This window comes from Balaenoptera physalus (genome assembly GCF_965194825.1).
Source record: "Balaenoptera physalus genome assembly, chromosome: 18".
Lineage (NCBI taxonomy): Eukaryota > Metazoa > Chordata > Mammalia > Artiodactyla > Balaenopteridae > Balaenoptera > Balaenoptera physalus.
In genome coordinates, this window is record NC_138899.1 from 80,679,412 (window position 1) to 80,704,232 (window position 24,821).

The 24,821-nt window shown below is 41.6% G+C and overlaps 1 protein-coding gene across 6 annotated transcripts in view; it reads left to right on the forward strand.

The window, feature by feature from the left end:
* The window catches only part of XPO4 (exportin 4), a 105,804-nt gene that overhangs the window by 38,522 nt on the left and 42,461 nt on the right, over positions 1-24,821 (forward strand). For 4 of the 6 annotated variants that reach the window (XM_082435091.1, XM_082435093.1, XM_082435092.1 and 1 more), the window contains 3 exons: positions 12,423-12,535; positions 16,830-16,987; positions 17,218-17,392. The exons of 1 other annotated variant lie outside the window; for it this stretch is intronic. In XM_082435091.1, coding sequence (XP_082291217.1) covers positions 12,423-12,535; positions 16,830-16,987; positions 17,218-17,392 — 446 coding nt within the window. The remainder of the gene's footprint in view (positions 1-12,422; positions 12,536-16,829; positions 16,988-17,217; positions 17,393-24,821) is intronic. One more of the 6 variants, XM_082435094.1, reaches the window with a different exon arrangement.

The following is a 24,821-nucleotide window of genomic DNA, read 5'->3' on the forward strand; positions in this document are numbered from 1 at the left end:
CAAATTTTGTCAGTTGTCTCACCAATACCTTTTGTAACTATTTTCCGTACTTTGTATTTAGTTGTCCTAAGTCATCTTTGATCTGGAAAGCTCCTCAGCTTTTCTTTGTCTTTCATGAATTTGACATATTTGATGTATATAGATCAATTACTTTAAAAAAATACCCCTCAGTTTGGGTCTGTTGGATGTTCCCTCCTGATAGTTTCGGGTTATTCATTTTCGTAGGACTACTGAGTAGTGGTTCCTTGATGTCAGGAGGAGTGTGACCCAGTTTGTCCCATTTGTGTGTGTGTGGGGGGGTTCTCTTTGATCTCTCGGTTAAGGTGGTGTGTGCCAGGTTTTTCCAGTGTAAAGTTGCTGTTTCTTTTTGTAATTAATGAATGATTTGTGGTGTTACACTTTATATAAATATCCTGTTCCTCCTAAAATTTCAACCATTAGTTCTAGCATCCCTTGGGTACTCCTGGCCTGAAACAGTTAGTATGGTCGTTGCACGTTGGTGATTTTTCTGATCCCATCATCTCCTTTTGTGCTTATTTGCAGCTTTCTGCCATAAAGAAGAGGTTTCATTTCTTCATTGATTTATTCATTTATATCAGTATTGACTCAGGGATTCTTCTTCTTCAGAATGGATTGTAATCTATTGCTGTCATTGTGTATTTTGCTGCCCAAATTGTTCCAGGTCTGGCCCTTGTCAGCTGACTTCTGTGTCCTTTTGGTTTGCCCCACTGTTCTAAGTTTTAACTGAAACAGCCTGGGTTTAAATTTTTAGGAATGAATGACTTATTTTAGATGTTCTATGAAGAGTTCACTCTAATTATTTAAAAGTTTTCTTTTAAATGTTAAGAAATTTAAACACTGAGCTCCCTTAAAGAAAATATCTGCACGGACCCGCTTTGTCTGTGCCTGTGCTCAGGTAGTGTCCATTGCAGTGATAATTGGCTATTTTCTCGAACAGCTTCATTGAGATGTATTTCACATACCAAACCATCTGGCCATTTAAAGGATACAATTCAGTCGTTCTTTGTGCGATCATAGACTTGTACAGCACGACTGTCATTAATATTAGAACATATTCATCACCCCAAAAAAGAAGCCCTTGTATCTGTTAGTGGTCATTCCCTGTTTCCCCCAAATTCACCAGCCCATGGCACTCACTCATCTCCTTTCTGTCTCTGTGCTGGACATTTCATGTAAATCGAGTCATATAAATATGTGGTCTTTTGTGACTGGCTTTCATTTAGCCTGATGTTTTCAAGATTCATTCATATTGTAGCATGCATCAGCACTTCATTCCTTTTTAGTGCCACATAATATTCTGTTGTAAGGATATACCATATTTTTATTTATTCATTGATTAGTTGATTGACAGTTGGATTGTTTCAACTTTTTGGCTATTATGAATAATGGTGCTGTGAACATTCGTGTGTAGTACAAGTTTCTGTGTGGACTTCTGTTTTCATTCCTCTTGGGTATACCTAGGAGTAGAATTGCTGGATCATAAGGAAACTGATTGTTAGCCTTTTGAGGAACTGCCAAGCTGCTTTCCAAGGTGGCTGTACCTTTTTACAGTCCCAGTAGCATTATATGCGGGTTCCAATTTCCCCACATCCTGGTCAACACTTGTTATCTGTTTTTTGTTTATAACTGTCTTATTTCGTATGGAGTGGTATCTCATTGTGATTTTGATTTGCATTACCCTCATGGTTAATGTATCAAACATCTTTTTTTGTGGTTACGGGCCGTTTGTGTATCTTCTTTGAAGAAATGTTTATTCATATCCTTTGTCCATTTTTAAATTGGGTTATTTGTCTCTTTAAAATTGAGTTGTAACAATTTTTTATATCTTCGGATAGAAGTCCCTTAGCAGATAAATGATTTTCAAATATGTCCTCTCTTTCTGTGAGTTGTATTTTTACCTTTTTTTTAACATTTATTTATTTATTTATTCATTCATTCATTCATTCATTCATTTATGGATGGCTGCATTGGGTCTTCGTTGCGATGTGCGGGCTTCTCATTGCAGTGGCTTCTCTTGTTGCGGAGCACGGGTTCCAGGTGCCGGGCTTCAGTAGTTGCGGCACACAGGCTCAGTAGTTGTGGCTCACGGGCTCTAGAGCGCAGGCTCAGCAGCTGTGGCGCACTGACTTAGTTGCTCCATGGCATGTGGGATTTTCCCAGACCAGGGCTCGAACTCGTGTCCACTTCACTGGCAGGCAGATTCCTAACCACTGCACCACCAGGGAAGTCCCTATTTTTACTTTTTTATGGTGAACTTGGAAGCACAGAAAGTTTTAATTTTTATGATGTTTAATTTATGTCTTTTTTTCTCTTGTTGTCCTGTCTCAGAAACCATTGCCTGATCCAAGGCCATGAAGACTAATACCAGTGTTTTTTTCTAAGACTGACTTCTTACATATAGGCTCTTATATTGAGGTCTTTGATCCATTTTGCGTTAATTTCTGTATATCATGAGAAATAATGATGCAACTTGATTCTGTTGCATGTGGATATCCAGTTATCCCAGCAGATCACTGACTGTTGACGAGAAGGAGGAAGAGTCTGGTGGAGTAGGAAGCACTGGAGAGAGTGCGGTGGCGGGGTGACTGACTGCAGCTTCGTTGCCCTAACGTCATTTGTGGGTTATTCGTCTTTTTAAGATTTATGAGTTGTGGGACTTCCCTGGTGGTTTAGTGGTTAAGACTTTGCCTTCCAGTGCAGGGGATGCGGGTTTGATCCCTGGTAGGGGAGCTAAGATCCCACGTGCATTGCAGCCAAAAAAACCAAAACATAAGACAGAAGCAATGTTGTAACAAATTCAATAAAGACTTTAAAAATGGTCCATATCAGGGGCTTCCCTGGTGGCGCAGTGGTTAAGAATCCGCCTGCCAATGGAGGGGACATGGGTTCAAGCCCTGGTCCGGGAAGATCCCACATGCTGCAAAGCTACTAAGCCTGTGGGCCACAACTACTGAAGCCTGCGCTCTAGAGCCCGCGAGCCACAACTACTGAGCCCGCGCGCCTAGAGCCCGCGCTCTGCAACAAGAAAAGCCACCGCAACGAGAAGCCCGCGCACTGCAACGAAGAGTAGCCCCCCGCTCGCCGCAACTAGAGAAAGCCCGTGCACAGCAATGAGGACCCAATGCAGCCAAAAATAAATAAATAAAATAAAAATTTTTAAAATAAATTTAAAAAAATGGTCCACATCAAAAAAAATCTTTAAAAAAAAAAGATTTATGAGTTGTAAGAGTTCTTTGTGAACTCTGAATATATAACACAAATTCTTTAGCGGATGTATGATTTTCACATATTGTCTCCCATTCGGTGGGTTGTCTTTTTACTTTCTTGATGATGTCCTTTGAAACGTAGAAATTTTTAATTTTGTTGCTGTCCGATTTATCTATTTTTTCTTTTGTTGCTTTTGATATATTTAAGATGGCTTTGCATAAACCAAGGTCACAGAGATTTTTTAAAGTAGACTTTTATTTTTTAGAGCAGTTTTTGGTTCATAGCACTCTTGAGCAGGAGGTGCAGAAAGTTCCCATTTGCCCTCTCCCCCACACGTGCATGGTCTTCCCGTCATCAGCACCCTACCAGAGGGGGGCTTTTTTTAATAATGGAAGAACCTGTATTGACACATCATTGTCCCCAAAGTCTGTAGTTTACATTAGGGGTCACTCTTGGTGTTCTGTAGGTTTGGACAAATGTACAGTGACATGTATCCACATTACAGTCTCACAGAGAGTAGTTTCACTGCCCTGCAAATCCTTTGTGATCCACCCGTTCACCCCTTCCTCTCCCCATACGCTAGGGACCCGCTGATCTGGTCACTGTCTCCACAGTTGTGCCTTTTCCAGAAGGCCATATGGTTGGGATCATACAGTGTGTAGCCTTTTCAGATGGGCTTTCCCTGAGTCACGTGCAATTAAGGTTCCTCCGTGCTCCTCCATGGCTGACAGCTGATTTCTTTATGTCACTGATTAATATTCCACTGTGTGGATGACAGTGGACTTAGCCATTCCACCAATGAAGGACAGCTTGGTTGCTTCCAAGTTTTAGCAGTTATGAATAAACATGTGTGTGCAGGTTTTTGTGTGGATATAAAATTTCAGCTCCTTTTGGTAAATTCCAAGGAGTGCAATTGCTGGATTGTTTGGTGGGGGGTATGTTTAGTAAGAAACTGCTGAACTGTCTTCCAAAGTGGCTGCACCATTCTGCGTTCCCACCAGCAGTGAATGAGCGTTCCTCCTGCTCCACACCCTCAGCAGCGTTTGGTGGTGTCAGTGTTCCGGATTTGGACCCTTCTCATAGGGGTGGAGTGGTATCTCATTGTTTTACTTCGCGTTTCCCTAAAGACGTGATGTTGAACGTCTTTTCATGTGCTTATTTGACACCTGTATGTCTTCTTTGGTGAGGTGTCTGTTAAGGACCTGGGTCCATTTTTAACCAGATGGTTTGTTTTCTTATTGTTAAATTTTAAGAGTTCTTTTTATATGTTGGATAATAGTCTTTTATCAGAGATGTCTTTTTTTTTTTTTTTTTTTTAGAAAGGATTTTTGTTATTTTCTTTTTTTTTTCTTTTTTTAGAAATTCACGTTCTTTTATTTATTTATTTATTTATTTATGACGTGTTGAGTCTTCGTTTCTGTGCGAGGGCTCTCTCTAGTTGCGGCAAGTGGGGACCACTCCTCATCGCGGTGCGCGGGCCTCTCACCATCGCGGCCTCTCTTGTTGCGGAGCACAGGCTCCAGACGCGCAGGCTCAGTAATTGTGGCTCACGGGCCCAGTTGCTCCGTGGCATGTGGGATCTTCCCAGACCAGGGCTCGAACCCGTGTCCCCTGCATTGGCAGGCAGATTCTCAACCACTGCGCCACCAGGGAAGCCCTATCAGAGATGTCTTTTGTAAATATTTCCTCCCAGTCTGTGGCTTATTGTCTTATTCTCTTGACAGTGTCTTTCACAGAGCAGAGGTGTTTAATTTTAGTAAAGTCCAGCTTATCAATTCTTTCTTTCGTGGATCACGCCTTGTTATTTTGCTAAAAAGTCATTGTCAAACCTAAGGTCATCTAGATTTTCTCCTATATTATCTTTTAGGAATTTTACAGGTTTTTGGTTTTGGTTTTGTTTTTTTGACCACGCTGTGTGTCATGTGGGATCTTAGTTCTCCGACCAGGGGTCAAACCCGCACCCCCTGCATTGAAAGCATGGAGTCGTAACCACTGGACTGCCAGGGAATTCCCTTACAGTTATGCATTTTACATTTAGGTCTATGATCCAGTTTGAGTTGATTTTTGTGAAAGGCGTAAGGTCTATCTATATCTTGATTCTTTTTTTCTTTTGTATGTGGATGTCCAGTAGTTAAGTACCAGTTGTTGAAGACTTTTTTTTGCTCCATTGCAGTTTACTCCTTTGTTAAAGATCATTTGACTTCATGTATGTAGGTCTATTTCTGGTTTTTGTATTCTGTGCCGTTGATCTATTTATTCTTTCTCCAATACCATACTGTCTTGGTTATTGTAGATTTATAGTAAGTTGAGTTTTGTCAGTTCTCTGACTTTGTTCTTGTCCTTAAGGTCACAAAGATTTAGTCCTATATTTTCTTCTAAGAGTTTTATGTAGGTCTGTCATATGGTAGGTCTATGATCCGTTTTATGTTTTGTGGAGATATAAGGTATAACAGGATCCTGTTGTTCTTGCATCATTTGTTGAAAAAGGTATTTTTTTTTCCAGTCGAATTGTTTTGGCCCCCTTGTATAAAATCACCTGGCTGTAAATGTAACAGTATTTCAAGATTATTTAGTCTTCTCTCTGTCTCTTTCATATCCATTTGAAGTTTAGGATCAGTTTATCAATTTCTGCAAAAAAGGCAGCTGGGATTTTGATAGGGATTATGTTGAATCTGTAGATCAGTTTGAGGAGAACTGCCATGTTAACAAATGGCAAAATATTAAGTTTTCCAATGCATGAATATGGGATGTCTTTCCATTTTTTTAGATCTTTAATTTCTTTCAACACTGTTTATAGTTTTCAGAGTAGAAATTTGAACTTCTTCTGTTAAATTTATTCTGAGTATTTTATTTTTTAATTCAATTATAAATGGAGTTGATTTTACAATTATTTTTGTGTTCATAGAGGTGTATAGAAAAACAAATTTTTGTATATTGATCTTGTACCATGTAACTTTGCTGAACCTGTTTATTAGTTCAAATAGTATTTTTTTGGATCTTCTGTGTATATGTCTTCTGCAAACCTTTTTTTGGGGGGGGGGCAGTGCCATGCAGCATGCGGGATCCTAGTTCCCCCACCAGGGATGGAACCCGTGCTCCATGCATTGGGAGCGTGGGGTCTTAACCACTGGACCGCCAGGGAAGTCCCTGCAAACCATTATTTTTTTAAAGGATTATTACATGTAGGTTTTATACGTGTAGAAGGTGATTTAGGAAAGCATCCTCCACTCCAGGCCTGGTGCAAAGTCTATAGCTCCTGGGATTTGGCAGGTGTTAAAATCATCTCCTGGCCCAGTGAGCTAATTGCTCTGGCCATTCTGCCCTGGTCTTACTGTCTTGAAAGATCTGAGATGAAATCCACCTGCTTTTCATTCTGTTTTAGATTATTATTGTCTAAAGAAAGTACCCTAGTCCTAGGATCCTCTGTTATACCACCACCCCATTTACAAATGGGCGCTAGGATTCTGGATGGTCTCATCTCTGCCCTTCTCTCTGAACTCTCTTTGTCCTCTTTCTGTTGGTGCTGCACCCACAGGCCAAGTTTCCTTCTGCCCTGGCACCTTTGCGGGTGGACTTTTCTCTTGCCTCCTAGTTGTGCCTCCGTCATTCACTCCAGACCAGGTCAGGTTTCTTTTGATGTGGCTTTTTTTTTTTTTTTTTTTTAATTTACATTTTTGGCTGCGTTGGGTCTTCGTTGCTGCGCGCGGGTTTTCTCTAGTTGCGGCGAGCGGGGGCTACTCTTGGTTGTGGTGCGCGGGCTTCTCATTGCGGTGGCTTCTCTTGTTGTGGAGCATGGGCTCTAGGCGCTCAGGCTTCAGTAGTTGTGGCTCATGGGCTCAGTAGTTGTAGCTCGCAGACTCTAGAGTGCAGGCTCAGTAGTTGTGGCGCACGGACCCAGTTGCTCCACGGCATGTGGGATCTTCCTGGACCAGGGCTCGAACCCGTGTCCCCTGCATTGCCAGGCGGATTCTGAACCATTGTGCCACCAGGGAAGCCCCTGCTGCGGCTCCTGATATGCATGTTATACACACGTCTCTCCCATTTGGCCCACTTCTCTCCCATTTGGCCCACTTCTCAAATTGTAATTTTCCTTTTGTTAGCTTGCTGGAGCAGTACCTGTTTACTGCTTGTCTGGAAGCTCAGGAAAGCACAGACTGTGTTTTGTCCACTGTGTTGTCTTGTAGTAACAGATGCCTAACAAATATATGTTTTAGTTATTGAGGCAAGGTGATTCAGAAGTAGTGTCTCAGTTCTTGGATGTTTGTTTATGCTGCTCATATTGTTTAGCCATTAGCTCACCTAGCGTCCATAAATGCTTAGGGGTTTTGGCAATGCTAATCATAAATGACAATATCGTTTTGTAATAAGAATGCTTGGCAGGTATGTTTGGTATGTTGGCTTCAGTAATAATTCTTTTTTTAGTTTGGTTACACTGCCTTTTATTGGTATTCTATTTTTGTGGATCTGATTTGGTTTTGGTAAAAAAATTTTTCAACTCAAGCTCTTGGGGAAAGCTAACTAGATCATAAAATAGTAACGGGACACAGAAGCTTTCACCTAAATTACGATTTCCAATAAAGCCGACGTTACTATTTGGAGGCAAGGCTTTGGAAAACATTCAGGTGAGGTCAGTTCTCCTTTATTTCAAAGGACTTTGGTTACTTGGACTAAGTGCTGTGTGAGACCGGGCTCAGTGGTTCCGTGCTGTGCCAGAAATAGCAGTTTTTGTTGTTAGAAAAATTAGTAGTGACAGAGATTAAATATATAAGAAGAAAAGCTGGGCTTCCCCTTGCTTCTGAAATTTTGTTTTACTAATGAGGTGGGATAAAAAGAATATGGGAAGATGGGGAAATTAAAGTATTCCTTTTGTAAAATGTCCATTGTTGCTACAAGATCTTCCTGTATTGTGAAGTTCTTGTAAGAATAGGCAGTGGAGATGTTCAGACTTTCCATGTTTGCCTGAGGGTAATTTGTAGCTGTTGTGTGCCTTGTTTGTTGTTTTACTGCCGGTCACCACCACAAGATGATCCCCACCCAGAAGGTGTTCATAGATGGACTAGACCTCATTTGCATGCGAAGGCCCGGTGTGTTTCCGAGGTGACCTCCCCCCTTCTGTTAAGAGCACGCACTTACAGGTCACACTGTGTGGTTGGGACAGAAGACTTTGTGGGTTTATCCAGTGGCAGTCGTGGCCGCTGCGGCTGAGCTCTGTCCTCCTGGCTCCTCGGGCGTGTGTGGCGCTGGCCGGCGTGTCCAGGGCAGGGCAGGTGCTGCGTGTCTGTGCCTCTGGTTTCTCAGGAGCGGGTGAGCTTCCCCAGCAGAGAGCTTTAGAGCTCGGTAGGATGGCCGTGGGAGAAGGGCCAGGAGACGGAGAGTTAATTCTTCAGTGTGTGTGTGCACGGTTGAGTTGACTTCCAGCTGTGACTGATTTCCAGGGGACTGAGAGCGCAGAGCTCAGAAGACAGGCTGGGTTTTTGGACTTCAGAATTGCAGCCTTGCTCACAGACGGGCTTGTACGGTGTCCAGTGACAGGAGAGTCCTTGTATGGTAGCTCCTGGTTCTCGAAGTTGGTGAAAACATGGGAAGGTGAAGTGATGTTGATGCGATGACAGATTTTTAAAAAGACATAGGATTATTAAAGGCTGAAAGCAGCTGTCGTGTGGGTTGAATTTTATTTGATCACAAATGAATGATTCTGATACAAAATATAAATTACCTGAGTTTAGTATTTATTTTAGAAAAATATGTAAAGCCATAGCCCCAGAAAATTCTTGGTTTAAAATCTGATTTGAATTTTGGTAAATGATTGCTATTTAATGGTATCAATCTGGTGTGACTCATATGTCTCCTAAAATCTGACAAGCATATAATAAACAATTAGTAAATAATCACTTCATTGTCAGACTTCTCTTTTATTGGTAATATATTTGGATAAAAAATAAAGCAATATAATGTTGATATTATGACATTATGGCTGTTAAAAGTAGTTCTGTAAACTGAAACTTTTGCAACTTTTAAATAGGAACCTGCTGTTTTATTAAAACTGTTAAGAGACTATTGCTTTGTAGAACAATTTTTTGGGAAAAGTTATTTTTGGATATCAGGAAAAGAGAAACATGATTAACATTTGTATATCATAGTCTAGGCTTGGAGAGAATTATAGGTTATTAAACAAGAACTTGATTGTGTCAGATATTAAAGTCTCAGATCTCCTTGTGCTGTGGGCAACATGTAAGGAATGACAATTCTAAAACCATGCTGGTCGTCGGCTTTTTAAGAACATTTGGCCATACAGACTGGGCACTGGGAATAGTGTGTTTAAAACCGACCAAGATCAAGAGAAGCTAACATCAGGATTAAAAAAAATAAATAAAAGATTTGAGGATTATTTTGCACCTGATGTTTAGGTGAGCAATTGCATTTAATTCCATCTCATAGCTGGAAAAAAGTCTTCTCTCAAACTTACATCCTTCTGTTTCCTCTTAATATAAGTAACTGATATCTGCAAGTATTTATGGAGTGTCCACATTTTGTAATTGAATGAAAAATAGGAAAGAGATCTTGGTCTAGGTCTCATTTCCTTTTGTAATATTTATTAATCTTTGACATTAATCAACTCTCACTTGCTAAAGGACCTGGACGACCCCCTCGCTGTTTTGTAACTGGCAGGCTTGGTCAGATGCAGGACTCTTCACTCACTTGAAATGAGCTTTTCCACATTTCCAAGACTAGCAAAGTCCATAAACACCACTCTTTGCTTCCGCCCCCAGCACCCCTCCTCTGTGTTGGGCCTCTGAGGGGCCTCCGCTGCTCCTTACCTGAGGGCTGCGTGCATTTGCTCTGCGCAGGTGGCTGTGTCAGCGAGACCCAGGACAGGTGGCCTGACCGTTTTATTACGGTTCAGTGACTCTGTCTCACATCCCACCTAAGGTAAAAGTAAAATCATGACGCCGTTAGTGAGCAGATAAAGTATTAAGACATTCTGTTATTTTCTTCATGGAAAGTGTTTAGTGATTATACACATATTTTGTTTGTTAGATTTGGGTGTCTGACAGATAAACAGTTTATTACCATTTTAATGTCAGATTGCGACTCCTTAAAAAATGTAACTAGATTGTCATAATTTGTGCATCTTTGTTCAATGTAGTAGTCAATATAAGTATTTAATAAATACTTTTCATTACTGAACAATTTATATACCAAAAAATTGCCTTTTCATCGATAAAATAGGACATTGAAAGTTAAGGGAATTAACCTGGAAAAGAAGTGGAATATTTTTTATGAAGTACAAAAACTTTATTGCCTTACTCTCAGGTGCTTTATTTCATGCGCTTGAGCCTCCTTGTTTTATGCCCCAACTCTTACTGTGGAAAATTCCAAAGGTGCACAGAAATAGAATACCCAGCTTCACCAGCTGTAAGTTTTATTTCCTCTCTGCTCTTCCACCCCCAGATTGTTGTGAAGCACATCCCAGACATCAGATAATTTCACCCACCAACATTTCAGTTTGTTTCTCTGAAGGATAATCAAGCCCCCGTTTTTAGACAACACATGGAAAGACCTAGTGTTTAGCTGTTGTGTTGTCTTCTGGGTGAGAGCCCGGTACTAACAGCCTCACACCAGCTAGGTGCCTCGTGAGAAGATGAAGTCGTTCTAGAAGCTACGGACACACCGGTGGCTCCGGGTCAGGAGGCCCCGGGCTGATGCTGTCGCAGAGTCCGGCAGCTCCTTCCTTTTGGCCCCAATTCTCCCTGCCCTCCACAAGGGGGCAGACAGAGGAAGAGGAAAGTGAGATTTAAAGGAACCTGGTTTGAGTTTCACTTTTATTCAGCAGTTAAGTGGAGTCATAGAACATTTCTGGAGTGATTCTTCAGAAACAAGCAGTGGCTTCTTTTCTGAAAGAACTCTTGGTGCCCCTTTTGCTCTTCAGACACAAAATAATATTAGATATTTTAAAAGGGGGTTAAACAAAAATCTTTTTTAAAAACTTCCATAGCGTTGCCTTTAATTTTCTCTGTTAATGATTTGGGCTTTAATGGACATGTAGAATTTGAACTTATATCTAATTTTTGCAAACCATAGTTTGGATAACTTGTTGAAATTTCTCACTGGGTGATGAGAATGGTCTAGCTCAGGGGTCCCCAACCTTTTTGGCACCGGGGACCGGCTTTGTGGAAGACGGTTTTTCCACGGGTGGGCCCGGGGGCGTGTTTCAGGCGGTGATGCGAGCAACGGAGGGAGGGGGGTGGTGGTGGTGGTGATGGGGGACGGCAGATGAAGCTTCACGTGCTCGCCCGCCGCTCACCTCCTGCCGTGCGGCCCGGTTCCTAACAGGCCGCGGGGCCGATGCCGGTCCTCGGCCGGGGGGTTGGGGACCCCTGGTCTAGCTGATGTATTTCTGTTGGGCATTTGATGAGCGTGGAAGGGGCGTAACGCCGTCTGTGCCCAGACAGCTTTCTCCTTTCCTGAAACCTCAGTCCCCATGTCCGTGTCCTTGAATGAGTTATGTTCACAAACACCTGCAGGTGTATTTTATGGTTACTCTGTGTGGTGTTCTGTTTGAAGCAGCTTGACAGTGAACACCTGAACATCATAAGCGTTGCCTTTTAGCCTGGGATAGAGTTTTATGTAAAGTGATAATTGTCTTTGTGTGGAGTCGGATACTCTGATGTTTGGAAGTTCTTCTTCTTTGGTAGGATGTGTGTTTGCTCTTCCTGTTCTCTTTTTTGTTTCCCAGTAAATGTATTTCTTTTGGGAAGATGCTATTTTTCCAAGCAGACTGTATGAGACTCACATTTTGTGTAAGTGGTTTTAGCTGCCGTAAGATATTGAGGGACATGATGGGATCAACATGTAGAAATTGGTTCTTTTCTTGCATGTGATTTGGCATCTGTTTTGCGTTAGTGTTTCTCCTCCTGTTGCCACCACTCAGATCACCTGCGCTCAGACTTTATGTACCCCTGCAGCATGACATATAATTATGATGAAACTGTTATCTACATTCCTCTAGCATTCTTTTTTCAGCACTTAATGCCTTTTATTCCTTAGCTTCAGGCGTGAATTATGTAGCATATGTGAAGAGGCTTAAACTGTTTCCATTACATTCTTTCTGGATGGCTCTGTTATATTTAGGATATACTTACATTTTAGACAAAGTCGGAATGTTATTGTGGTTGACCTTGACCCCAGCTAACTGGGCAGACATTATATAGCCATGTTTGAGTCTTCGCAAAATGTGCTCCTGAAGCCCACGGAGTCCTGGCGGGAGGCCCTTCTGGACAGCAGGGTCATGGAGCTTTTCTTTACCGTAAGTCCTGCTCTCCCTCGCCACAGGGAAGCCACAGAAAAGTGCCGCGGGAAGAATGTGTGCTTTTGTATTTTTTTTAAGTAAATCAAGACAGATTGCTTTTCTCCTCCATAGCCTTCTCTCCTGATCAGTATATTTGCTTAAACAAAGATTATATAGAAATGTTTTTGCTGATTTATTAAAATGTTGTATAATTATGAAGGGTTTAACGTCGTAGAGCTCAAGCTTTTTGGTCTCAGGACCTCTTTACAATCTTAAAAATCATCGAGGACCCCGAAGGGCTTTTGTTTATGTGGGTTATAGCTATTAGTGTTTACCACGTTAAAAATTCAAACTGAGAACTTTAAAAAATAATTTATTAATTCACTTAGAAATAGCAATACCAAACCACCGCATATTAACATAAATAACATTTCAGTGAACAAATAGCTCTGTCTCTTAAAACAAGCAGACAAGAAGTTTCGTGAGAAGAGTGGCACTGTTGACAGTTTTTCAGACCTCTCCAATGTCTGGCGTCACAGAAGACAGCCAGGCCCTCTCCTCTGCTGCTGCGTCCGCCCCGTTGCAGTGTTACAGTCACGTAGAACGTGGGTGTGTGACGGTAGGAATGGAAAAGGCAAACACTGCCTTCGTGGTATTATGAGAGTAGTTTTGACCTTACAGACAACCTGACAGGGTCTCAGGAACCTTTGGGGATCCCTGGGCCACACTTTGAGAAGTGCTGTTCTAGAGCAGTACACTTTTTGTGTACTGATTAGCTGCCACGGGTTAAGTTAGTGCTACTGAATAACAGCTTATCTCAGCTGTAACGTTCAGTAGTCCTGTGTATTGTTTACTAGATATCAAGAAGCTAGACGTGTGCTCCCACGTTTGCCCAAGAGGCCCCCAGTGTAATAGTCAAAAGCTGGGGAAAATACGGAAAATACGTGTGTGTGTGTGTGTGTGTGTGTGTGTGTAGTATGTGTGTGTGTTTTGGATACAGGTTTGCAGATGTAGGGCAAGCATACAAGTTAGTTAGGTATAATGACTGGGGCAGAAGTCCAAATAAAGACCAATTAAAAAGAAAAAAGAAAGCTATTTTGCTAAATCCCAACCATTAATTATAGTTTACCTTTTCATGTGTTTTAAAGGTACTATTCACTAGCCTTACAAATTTCACCCCGAGGTGTACATAAAAATATTTTTCTATAGAAATGTTCAGACTGAGTATTACCTTGCATTTTCTTCTTTAAATCGGAGCAATGATGGCTAAAAATGTTATCAGTACCAAAGATAATTGTAACTACATTTTAACATTCTGTTGCCTGACTCTGGCAGAAATTGTTTTGATGCGTATCCAAGTTCAGTTCTCTGTGTTGTTCATTTGACTGAAATTGGATCCCGTTCCAGCAGTTTTTGAAAAGGTGAAAAACTTGCTGGCAGTACTGGCAGCAGCTCCCCTGTCGGAACAGCTGTCTGGACGCAGTAGACAGCTGCTCCTGTCAGCTGTGAGCCCCACATGCAAATAACTTCTGCATCTGAAAGTTAACCCCTTTCACCTTGTTATTTTAACAGTTTTGTGTTTGTGGCCTGTTACTTTCATGTACACACTTTATGAACAATTTTAATTTTGTTATTTGTTAGAAAAATGTCAGTGACTAATCTTTTTATTTCAGTTTTTTTTTTTTAAGTTTATTTTCAATTATGTGAATTCATTGCCTATTTGAAGTAGTTTTCCACTGCATGTCACTTTTTCTCTAGATTTGAATCGCTGCACTTACGTGTACTATGTCGTGGCCTCGAGACCAAGATGTGACCCGTCTGGGTTCAGGAGACCTTAGATGGCCTTCTGCCCCCTGCAAGTTGACAAACTTCTCCAGTTTTCTTTTTTCCATTAGGTGTTGGAGAAACCACTCTCCTTAGTCTTTCCTTTTTGACATATTCTTCCTGATCTCATTTATGGTCTCTTCTTACTCTGCTCGTTGGATAAATACTGGTGTTCCTATCTCAGTTCTCAGCTTTGCTGACTGTGTACGTGTTCCTTGGGCTTCTTTTTCCACTCGTAGCTCACCGAGCGCCACTTCTGCACCAAGGACTCCTCGTCTGTATTCAGCACGGGCTGCTCCTGTGTCCCAGAGCCTCGTAATCCCCGTGCTGGGCCCTGTAACTTGGATGCCCGAAGACGTCTCGGGTTCAGTGTGTTCCCGTAGACTCAGCGTCTTACTAACGTACTTTTCTTTGTTCCTGGTCCGTATTTCTTGTCTTGCTCCTCCAGTCACCTCCCTGGGTCTTCCGCTAGACGTTGCTTTTCTTTATCCCTCTGCTTTTCCCTATTCAGGTGGTGAATTCAGGTTTTAATTTGTGTAACTTAGTTCAGATATGGTAGAATTCATTTGTAATGGAAGAAGAGCAAGAATCTACCATGTTATATAAGAATCAACCATTGATTTATCATGTGTTTTATGTGGTTCATATTTTAGGAAACATAAGTATGCCCAGTAAAGTCAGGCTCTGAGGACAGTTTCTTATTTTTATTTTATTTAATTTACATAATCCATGTTGGCTATTTCTTTTGCTTCCTCATGTCTGGACCAGGATCGAGCGACCATTTGGCTGTGTGGGTGGAGAAGCAGCCCTCTCTGGTCCCAGGTTGCGTTGTCTCTGTCATGTTTAAATGTTGATAAGGTTAAAAAAACATGGTGACAGAAATGTAGTTACAGTTTTCAGATAAGGAACTTCAGAATAAGTTGTGTTCAGAAGTTCTTGAATAGAATGGATATATGGATTTGTGATTGTACTTTAAATTTACTATATATAAAACTTAGAATGTATTTTGAAAAACACTTGTGTTGTTCTAGACCAGGGATTGGCCGGGTAGAATATTAGGCTTTGCAGGTCATTAGTTCTCTGAGGCAGCTTCAGCTCTGCCCTCCCAGTACAAGCAGTTACAGCAAAACTTCGCTGACGGCTGTTAAAACGTGAATTTTGTATAATTTTCACATGTCTTGAAATATTATTCTTTGGTTTTGTTTTTCCCAACCACATAAAAAGGTAAAAACCATTCTTATCTCACAGGCCACACAAAAGCAGGCAGGAGGCCAGGTCTGGCCTGTGGGCTGTGGTTTGACAACCCCTTTTCTAAACCCCTTTTAGCATGTCAGTAGATAAATTAACTTTGTAACTTAACAGCGAGTTTTTAATATTTTAAATTTCTTAGAACCTTAAGAAGTTCAGGAATTAAAGATTAATGGAATCAACCAGTGAATTAAGGGTTTATGAGTGTTCACTGTGTCCCCGCACTGTACCAGTGAATAGTTGGGAAACATCCTAACTTCAAGTAATTTATAAATGATTTGCAGAGTCAGAGTGAAATTACCTGACACAGAGAATAAATGTTTAAATTGTGTGACACTCAGAAAGCACAGAGATTTGTGTAGGGAAAGAGGGGCTGGAAAAGTCAAATCCTTGTGGAAAGTAGAAAGTGGCCACAGTAAATGTGGTGGATTAAGATAAACAATTACCTGTGATTTTTCTGCTAAAAATATTTTCCCTGGCTGTTTTAATTATGTAAGCCTGAGAATATTAATGACACTGTAAAATTAGGGAGCAGTATTTTGGGAGTGTTTCCTTCATCAGAACACTGTATGCCAGGTGTTTCACCTCAGTATTGCAGCATTGAAATAAATTCTACATGAGGTTTAAAGTGAATTTAAATATAATTTAAGTAAAATTAAAACATTTAAAAAATTTATTAATAGCAGTGATATAGGATAAAATGAGATTCAAATAAATTGTAGGCAGTATCAGAGTTGATGAAAGACCATGTTAATACATTGTTTGAATGAGTGAATTTCTAGGGATTGAGGGGCATGTTGGTTTTGCGAGTGTGTAACTGTCTGCTTCCAGCGAAGCAGCATCTATATGCTCTTGCCCGAACTTTGCTAACTTTAGCAAGAAGCTGCAGCGAGGCATAGTTAGCATAATACAGATGACTGTCGTTGCTGCTGTTTTTAGAAGAAGCAGTATGTCTGACTGGCCGGCATCTGTTTCTCTCTTTGTCATAACACGCCGGAGACAGTTCAGTTTTCAAAATGTAGGTAGCTCTCCACTGACAATTAATTGGTATGTTTAAAATCATGGCCTATAACATAAAATGGACTGCGGGACAATTTCCAAATTTACTTTAACTCGGGAATTAGTTTTCTAGAAATGCTCAGCTACAGTGACTTTTCCTCTCACCTCGTTTGGCACGATAGACGCGTGACCCTCACAAAAGAAGAATTTATGTTTATGGATTAGCGATTCTTTCTGACAGGTCCATCGGAAAATCAGAGAAGATTCCGACATGGCCCAGGACTCCCTGCAGTGCCTCGCCCAGCTAGCTTCTCTGCACGGGCCCGTCTTCCCCGATGAGGGGTCCCAAGTGGATTACCTCGCACACTTCATTGAGGGCTTACTGAATACCATCAATGGGTAGGTATCCTGGCCCTTAGAGCCAAAAAGGAGCTTCAGTTCTTCTTCATGATTCACAGTGGAGGAAAAAAGAAACTAGCGATTCCCCCGCTTTTACATTTTAGAGTAGAGCTATACGTGTCAGTTGAAATGAGTACACAGAGACGTGCCTTTGAAAATGAATGGGTGCATGTTTGGAAACGAGGTACCTCTGCTCCGCTTAACGCTGACGCTCATGCCTTGGGTTGTAGAATTGAGATAGAAGATTCTGAAGCCGTGGGGATCTCCAGCATCGTCAGCAACCTGATAACCGTGTTCCCTCGCAACGTCCTCACCGCCATTCCACGCGAGCTCTTCTCGTCCTTTGTGAGCTGCCTGACGCACCTCACGTGCTCTTTCGGGCGCAGTGCTGCACTGGAGGAGGTGGTGAGTGGCTCTGACCGAACCACGCGGTCTCGCAGGGGGACCTGCTCTGCCTCTGAAGCGTCTCTCATGGCCACTGATTGTTTTAAAGGAGTGCGTGTTTGTTTATATGTGCAAATCATTTGGCCATCTGTGCTCGGGAACATGACTTCTTAAAAATTTGTGTAAAATCACTTTAGTAGACTAAATTTTATTTGTCTCAAGATTTTATTTTATTTTATTATTTTTTTAAATTTTGGCTGCGTTGGGTCTTCGTTGCTGCGCACGGGCTTTCTCTAGTTGCGGCGAGCGGGGGCTGCTCTTTGTTGCGGTGCGCGGGCTTCCCATTGCGGTGGCTTCTCTTGTTGAGGAGCACGGGCTGTAGGCGTGCGGGCTCAGTAGTTGTGGCTTGAGGGCTCTAGAGCGCAGGCTCAGTAGTTGTGGCGCACGGGCTTAGTTGCTCTGCAGCATGTGGGATCTTCCTGGACCAGGGCTCGAACCCGAGTCCCCTGCATTGGCAGGCGGATCCTTAACCACTGTGCCACCAGGGAAGTCCCTGGTCTCAAGATTTTAAGTTGAGATAATTTAGTACCTGAAAGTAGGAAATGGAATGAAATGTTTTTATTAAAAACTATGTTGAAAGCCATTTTAATAATAAACTCTTTAAGTTCAAGGGGTGCTAGGAACTTTATGGTATGGTTGTGATTGTGTATAATTTTAAGTGTTTTTTGAGAATTTAAAAATCTTGGGCTTATCTGGAAATTATGTAAATATAATTTGGTTCAAATAATTGTAACCCTGCTTATTTTGATTAATTTTTTTTTTTTGGTGCTATGGTTTTAATAATATATCTTGGTAAATTTTAATTTGCATTAAAATTAAGACCAATTACTGTAGTAAAGATGTTTTTTGGTACAGATTTTTAAATGCTTATCTTCCACATGTTATACTTAATTTGGAAAACTCGTACTAAACTCCTTGACAACACAGCTGTGTTTGTTAACAGTTACTGGGAATAACTACGTTAATCTTGGGAAGTAATTGATTTTTTCCCTACCAAGTAGTTATTAAATTGTTGAAACTAATTTTTCTTTTTTAATGAAATGTTGATCCTTTTCAAAGATTGTAAGGGTAAAAAGAATATTTGTAGACCTCTGATAGAATTTCACGTTAAGTCCTAATGGTTGTTTTGTTGGGGGTTTGGCAACACGTGTGGGGGTGATTTGTGCCCCTTCAGAGGTGTCAGAGCACGAAGAACTAGGGAATGACTGTGTTCACAACAGTGGGTGCCCCAGTGGTTTGACGGGAAAGGAACCAGGCCAGGAAGTTATTTATGTGTTGGAAAGTGTAGGTCATGGAGGAATAGAAGTTTACGGGCCTCATATGTGAGGTCTGAATTTGTAGGGAGAAAAATTATGTACTAAGCATGGAAATAGAGGGAAATTTTAAGTATTTAAGCTGTACTCAAACTCTTTTCAAATGATCACAAATTCTGAATCACTTGGGTTTCACGTAACATCCCCCTTTCCCCCCACCCCCTCCCCCTTGGTTAAACAGCACGTTGATCACGTGTTTAGAAACACAGCTGCCTTTTATTATAGTTTGTTTGTGGGTTAAGGGTCCTTCTAGAGGAATTGCTGGAAGATTTGTAACATTCTTGGCTTGCAGATTTGAGGTTTAGAATTTATTTATTTTGCCTAGGGGACTAACAACTTGGAAAACAATTTTTCTGCCGAGGTTTGACCTAGAAGTATTGGGACGCAGGGAGCCTGGATGCGCTTTCGGAGAGTAGATGTTTAATTGTGCTTCACAGGGAGGCGTGCACTGTACCTAATGGGCTTCACTCAGGAAAAGAGCTGTCTCTTTTCCTTTCTTTTAATCGGTCGATTTCTTTTAATCTGTCCATGGCGTTTAAAAAATGGTGTTAGAAACAATTGGTTACCCATTGAAAAAGGCAGAGGGAATAGATTTGTCTGATGCTTTTGCATGACTCATAGCAGCCAGGTTGGCGAGGGTTGGTGAAGTTGAGGGCTAACGGGGGTCCCTGCACGATGAGTTACCAGAAGACTAAGCGAATCCTAAATGTATCTCAGCCACGTGGGGTTTTCATTTTGTCTGTGTGACCTGGGGGCGGGGCCTGGGGAGTGGGCGGCGGGCTGCGAGGTGCACGGACAGACCCAGCCCAGACCCAGCCCGGCTGCGGTGGAGCTTCTGGGACGCAGGCCAGGGCACCTCGTGCACAATACATAGTTGTTGACCTGAGATGGCAAAAGGTATAAAGAAATGAGCTTATACGTAAAAATCAAAAAGTTGAGGCATATTAAAAAAAACTGCTTTGGGGAGTCAGCGTGGTGAGAAAGATCGTGAACTTTTGAGGGAGACACTGCGGCGTGAGCCGGAAATAGTCCTCAGCTGCAGGGCCTTGGGCAGGTTGCTTCACCTTCTGTGAGCATGTTTCCTTGGGGTGTAGTTAGGATACTGGTCTCTTCTGATGTTTTGTGGGGTGGATTAACAATGTGAAAGTGCCCCTACGGTGTGCACAATAAAATGTGGAATTATAATGGTACAAATGAACCTTTATAATGGGCTTTACTAACAGCCTGTATTATGTGTACTGTCCTATGAGTAAGACCAGTTCTTGAGTTTTGTTGTTTCATGCAAATCAGTAATTTTATTTATTTGTTTATTTTAAAAAATGTTCTTTTGTGATTTGCTCTCAAATTATATCTCGTTTTTAAAATACAGATTTATTTATTTATTTATTTATGGCTGTGTTGGGTCTTTGTTGCTGTGCGTGGGCTTCTCATTGCAGTGGCTTCTCTTGTGGCGGAGCATGGGCTTCAGTAGTAGCAGCACACAGGCTCAGTAGTTGTGGCACATGGGCTTAGTTGCTCCGTGGCATGTGGGGTCTTCCCGGACCAGGGCTCGAACCTGTGTCCCCTGCATTGGCAGGCAGATTCTTAACCACTGTGCCATCAGGAAAGCCCCAAATCAATAATTTTAACATTAGGTGTTTAAAAACAATTTTAATCTTGTGAAATGTTTTGTTTGTCTTTAATATTGAAAGAGTTTCCTTTCCCAATAGGAAAACAGATTCAGCAATACACTTTTTTTTTTTCAGTTGTGCTTAGGAAGGAAGGTTTTATTTTTAATTTTTTAATTTTTAAAATGTATTTATTTGGGGCTTCCCTGGTGGCGCAGCGGTTGAGAATCTGCCTGCCAATGCAGGGGACACGGGTTCGAGCCCTGGTCTGGGAAGATCCCACATGCCGTGGAGCAACTAGGCCCATGAGCCACAACTACTGAGCCTGTGCGTCTGGAGCCTGTGCTCCGCAACAAGAGAGGCCGCGATAGTGAGAGGGCCCGCGCACCGCGATGAAGAGTGGCCCCCGCTTGCCGCAATTAGAGAAAGCCCTCGCACAGAAACGAAGACCCAACAACAGCCATAAATAAATAAATAAAATTAAAAATAAAAAAAAATTTAAAGTGAACTAAAATTTTTTTTTAAAATGTATTTATTTATTAACATCTTTATTCAAGTATAATTGCTTTACAATGGTATGTTAACTTCTGCTTTATAACAAAGTGAATCAGCTATACATATACATACATCCCCATATCTCCTCCCTCTTGCGTCTCCCTCCCACCCTCCCTATCCCACCCCTCTAGGTGAACACAAAGCACCAAGCTGATCTCCCTGTGCTATGTGGCTGCTTCCCACTAGCTATCTATTTTACATTTGGTAGTGTATATATGTCCATGCCACTCTCTCACTTCGTCCCAGCTTACCCTTCCCGCTCCCCATGTCCTCAAGTCCAACCTCTACATCTGCGTCTTTATTCCTGTCCTGCGCCTAGGTTCATCAGAACCATTTTTTTTTAAAGATTCCATATATATGCGTTAGCATACGGTATTTGTCTTTCTCTTTCTGACTTACTTCACTCTGTATGACAGACTCTAGGTGCATCCACCTCACTACAAATAACTCAATTTCGTTTCTTTTTATGGCTGAGTAATATTCCATTGTATATATGTGCCACATCTTCTTTATCCATTCATCGGTCGATGGACACTTAGGTTGCTTCCATGTCCTGGCTATTGTAAATAGTGCTGCAATGAACATTATGGTACCCAGCAATACACTTTTGTTTTACTGTGGTATTTTTTCAGAACTGTATTTATTTAGGAATACATATAGATTGTCTCTTGTTTTAGGGACTCATGTCTTAGATGGTGGTTATGTTGCTGTAGCAAGAAGAAAAAAGAAGCAACTTCATGGGAAGAAAAGTTCTTGACACTAACATGCACTCTTGAACTATGTCCTTGTTTGGTGGCTGTAGCGCGTGTATGAAGAGAGGCTGTTATTTAGGACGGTCCTCAGCTTGCACTGGACTAAAAGTCTCTGCTCAGAAAGAGCAGCTCCAGTCTTCAGCCGCTTTATTCTGTTGGCTCTTAAAATTTCTTGGTGTTACTTGAGGCTTCCTGAAGCCAAGAATTTTTTCATTGCACCCGAGAAATCAAATTTTTGTCTGTTGCTAGACTGGAGAGGTGAGATGGATTATAAGATGAAATTATTGCCTTAAAAATTAAAATCCTAACAAAATAATTGTTCATATTATTATGTCAACTATTTTATAAAATGTTTATAATACTAGTATATGCATCTGAATTGATTCAGTGAAATTTGAAGAGAATATGGCTTGAACTCTAGACTCTCATTTGTTTCTTGGTTTCTTTTGTCGGTTAAGTTCAGCCCCCAGGAGGTTCATCAGCCAGAAGCCACATAACATGTTAACTGAACAGAGCAACCATCACGGTCCTTAAACTTTGAAGTGTGTGTGTGTGTGTGTGTGTGTGTGTGTGTGTGTGTACGTGCGCATGGGGGCTGTGGGTTGGATATGTAAGGGAGATGGGAGGTGATGGTAGTAAACTTTACAAAGGAAGAACTTCACATTTAATTTTAGTACATTTGTTCCCTAACCTCAAGACCAGCAGGACAAGGTAGAAGAAGAAGAATCTTGATAAAGTTGTTGGGAAGTCCATTATAGAATGTAATGCAGTAAAGTAATTTTGCAGTTCCTTAGGTGAGTGAGTGCATTTAAAGTTTAGCATTCTTAACTCAAAATCTAGTTTCTCCAGCTCAATGGATAATTTCTCTGTGGAGAGGAGGTGTGGTGAAAGAAATGCATTGAAGCCAAGTTACAAATGGAGAGGTGGGAAGCAGGAGTTTGGGGGTATTTCAGGGATAAGAGGGAATAACTTACTGTCTGGAATGGTGATGTCAGTACAACACAAATGTGTGGTCGACCCTGCACCGTAACTCCCGGGGGAAGGGATGGTTCGAGAAGCCGTGCCAACCTCCCTACCCAGCATTCTGCTGGCCGGGGAGGAGTGAATGATGATAGTCCAGAGGGCGAGACAGCTGTGCAGCTGCGCTGTGTGCACTCATTTCCTCTGCTTGTTGATCAGAGAAGAATTAAATGAGATGCATGAGTAGCCTCGCACATTTAAAGTGTGCTGCTTTTTAATCCTAACCGCGGCTTTACCTCTTTTCGGGATATTTGAAAGAAAATTGGTTACTATTACAACTTAAATACAGATTCTTATTAAAAGAAATCCTTAAAATAATTTCCATGTTTCATTTAATCCTGGTTGGATCGTAATTTTGCCGTGCAGTGTTTCCTAACTTGTGTGTGAGTCAGCCCTGGTTTTTCAATCTGCTTCCGGTCCTAGCACAGAACCAGTGTTTGTTTTACAGAATTCTTGCGCTTGAGATAGAATGTAGTGGATTTAGATGAAAGCTTATTTATTGTTATAACTGTGGTTCCATATAGTAGCCTTTGTATTGCTTACAAGACTAGCATTAGAAACATAACCAGATCTAATGGGCCAGGGTTTTGAAAATGGACGCTAGAATGAGGTGGAAGAAGAGATGGCCCTCCTACCTCAGGGAAGGCAGGTGAGGCCCAGCAGTGCCAGCCCCTTGGGAGTACTGCTGGGTCAGTTCAGTTCCGTGAATATTTACCCATCACCTACCATGTGCCAGGGACTGTGTTTGATTAATATAGGTTCTTTAGCATTAAGAATTTGGAAATACATATATGTTTCCAAAAGGAAAAAGTTATGTTAATCTAGGAGTGTAACATGTAAAAACTCTCTGAAAATTACACCTCGGACTCTTGGTGTTTTTGTGGGGAGTCGATTTTTTTTTAAGTGATCTATTTATAGGATTCTTCTAACAGCTGCCGTGCTTGTCCACTAAACCAGTTTCTCTTGGGGGATTGCAGAAGCCAGGAATACTGTCAGCTGCATAGGTAGTCTGGAGTCAAATTAATTCTGTGCTGGAAGGACCGGCTAGGGGAAAAAAATGAGAGAATGAATTGATTTCTTTTGCATTTGACATTCGAAGACTTCTAAATTCTTTTTCAAATGGAGAGCTCACGAGGCTCTGTCTGTGACATCTCCGCGGTTTTTCTCTGTGTTGCCGTCGTTGCTTTATGTGATGCTACACTAGGAAAGAGTACTGATAGCGGATGAGTAGCAGCATAAACTATTTCAGTTCAGACCTTAATCTTTTATACGCCCTTCTTACTGTTTTACACCGTGCAGTGCATGTGTCATTTGACCTGTCATTGGACTTGGGGGTTATGGCAATGCCTGCACATTTTAAACTTACTGTGAAATACTCTGTTCACGTAAAGTAAAAGCTTTATATATATATAAATGTTTGTAAAGAATAATTAAATGAACAACGGTGTGCCAGCCATGCAGATTAAGAAACAGTATATTGATAGGACCTTTTCCCCCTTCATTTACTTGGAGTTTCCCCCTCTGTTGTTATAAGCACGGTTTATGTTGTGCAGACTTATTTCTGCTAGTTGATTTTGTATCATGTTTGCAAATGAGCGCTGCCAGGGAACCCCTGGCTGGTGCTGTTGGCTCCTTTCCCACCCTCTGCGACCTCTGACTGACTGTTCAGTTTGCTTTCGTTCCCAAGTCCTTATGAGAGCAGTAGAGCAGCCCCAGGCTCTAAATAGGGAACACAGAGTTAAACAGGGTTATTCCTCAGAAATGAAACATTCCATGTGAGAGCTAATGGCCCACACCCACCTTACTGCAATTTTTATGTCTATGAATCATAATGCTTTTCTTTTTTGTTAATAAATAAATAAATTAATTATTATTATGTTTTGGCTGTGTTGAGTCCTTGTTGCTGCACGCGGGCTTTCTCTAGTTGCAGCGAGCGGGGGCTACTCTTTGTTGCGGTGCGCGGGCTTCTCATTGCGGTGGCTTCTCTTGTTGGGGAGCACGGGCTCTAGGCGCACGGGCTTCAGTAGTTGTGGCTCGTGGGCTCAGTAGTTGTGGCTTGCGGGCTCTAGAGCGCAGGCTTTGTAGTTGTGGCGCACGGACTTAGTTGCTCCACAGCATGTGGGATCTTCCCGGACCAGGGCTC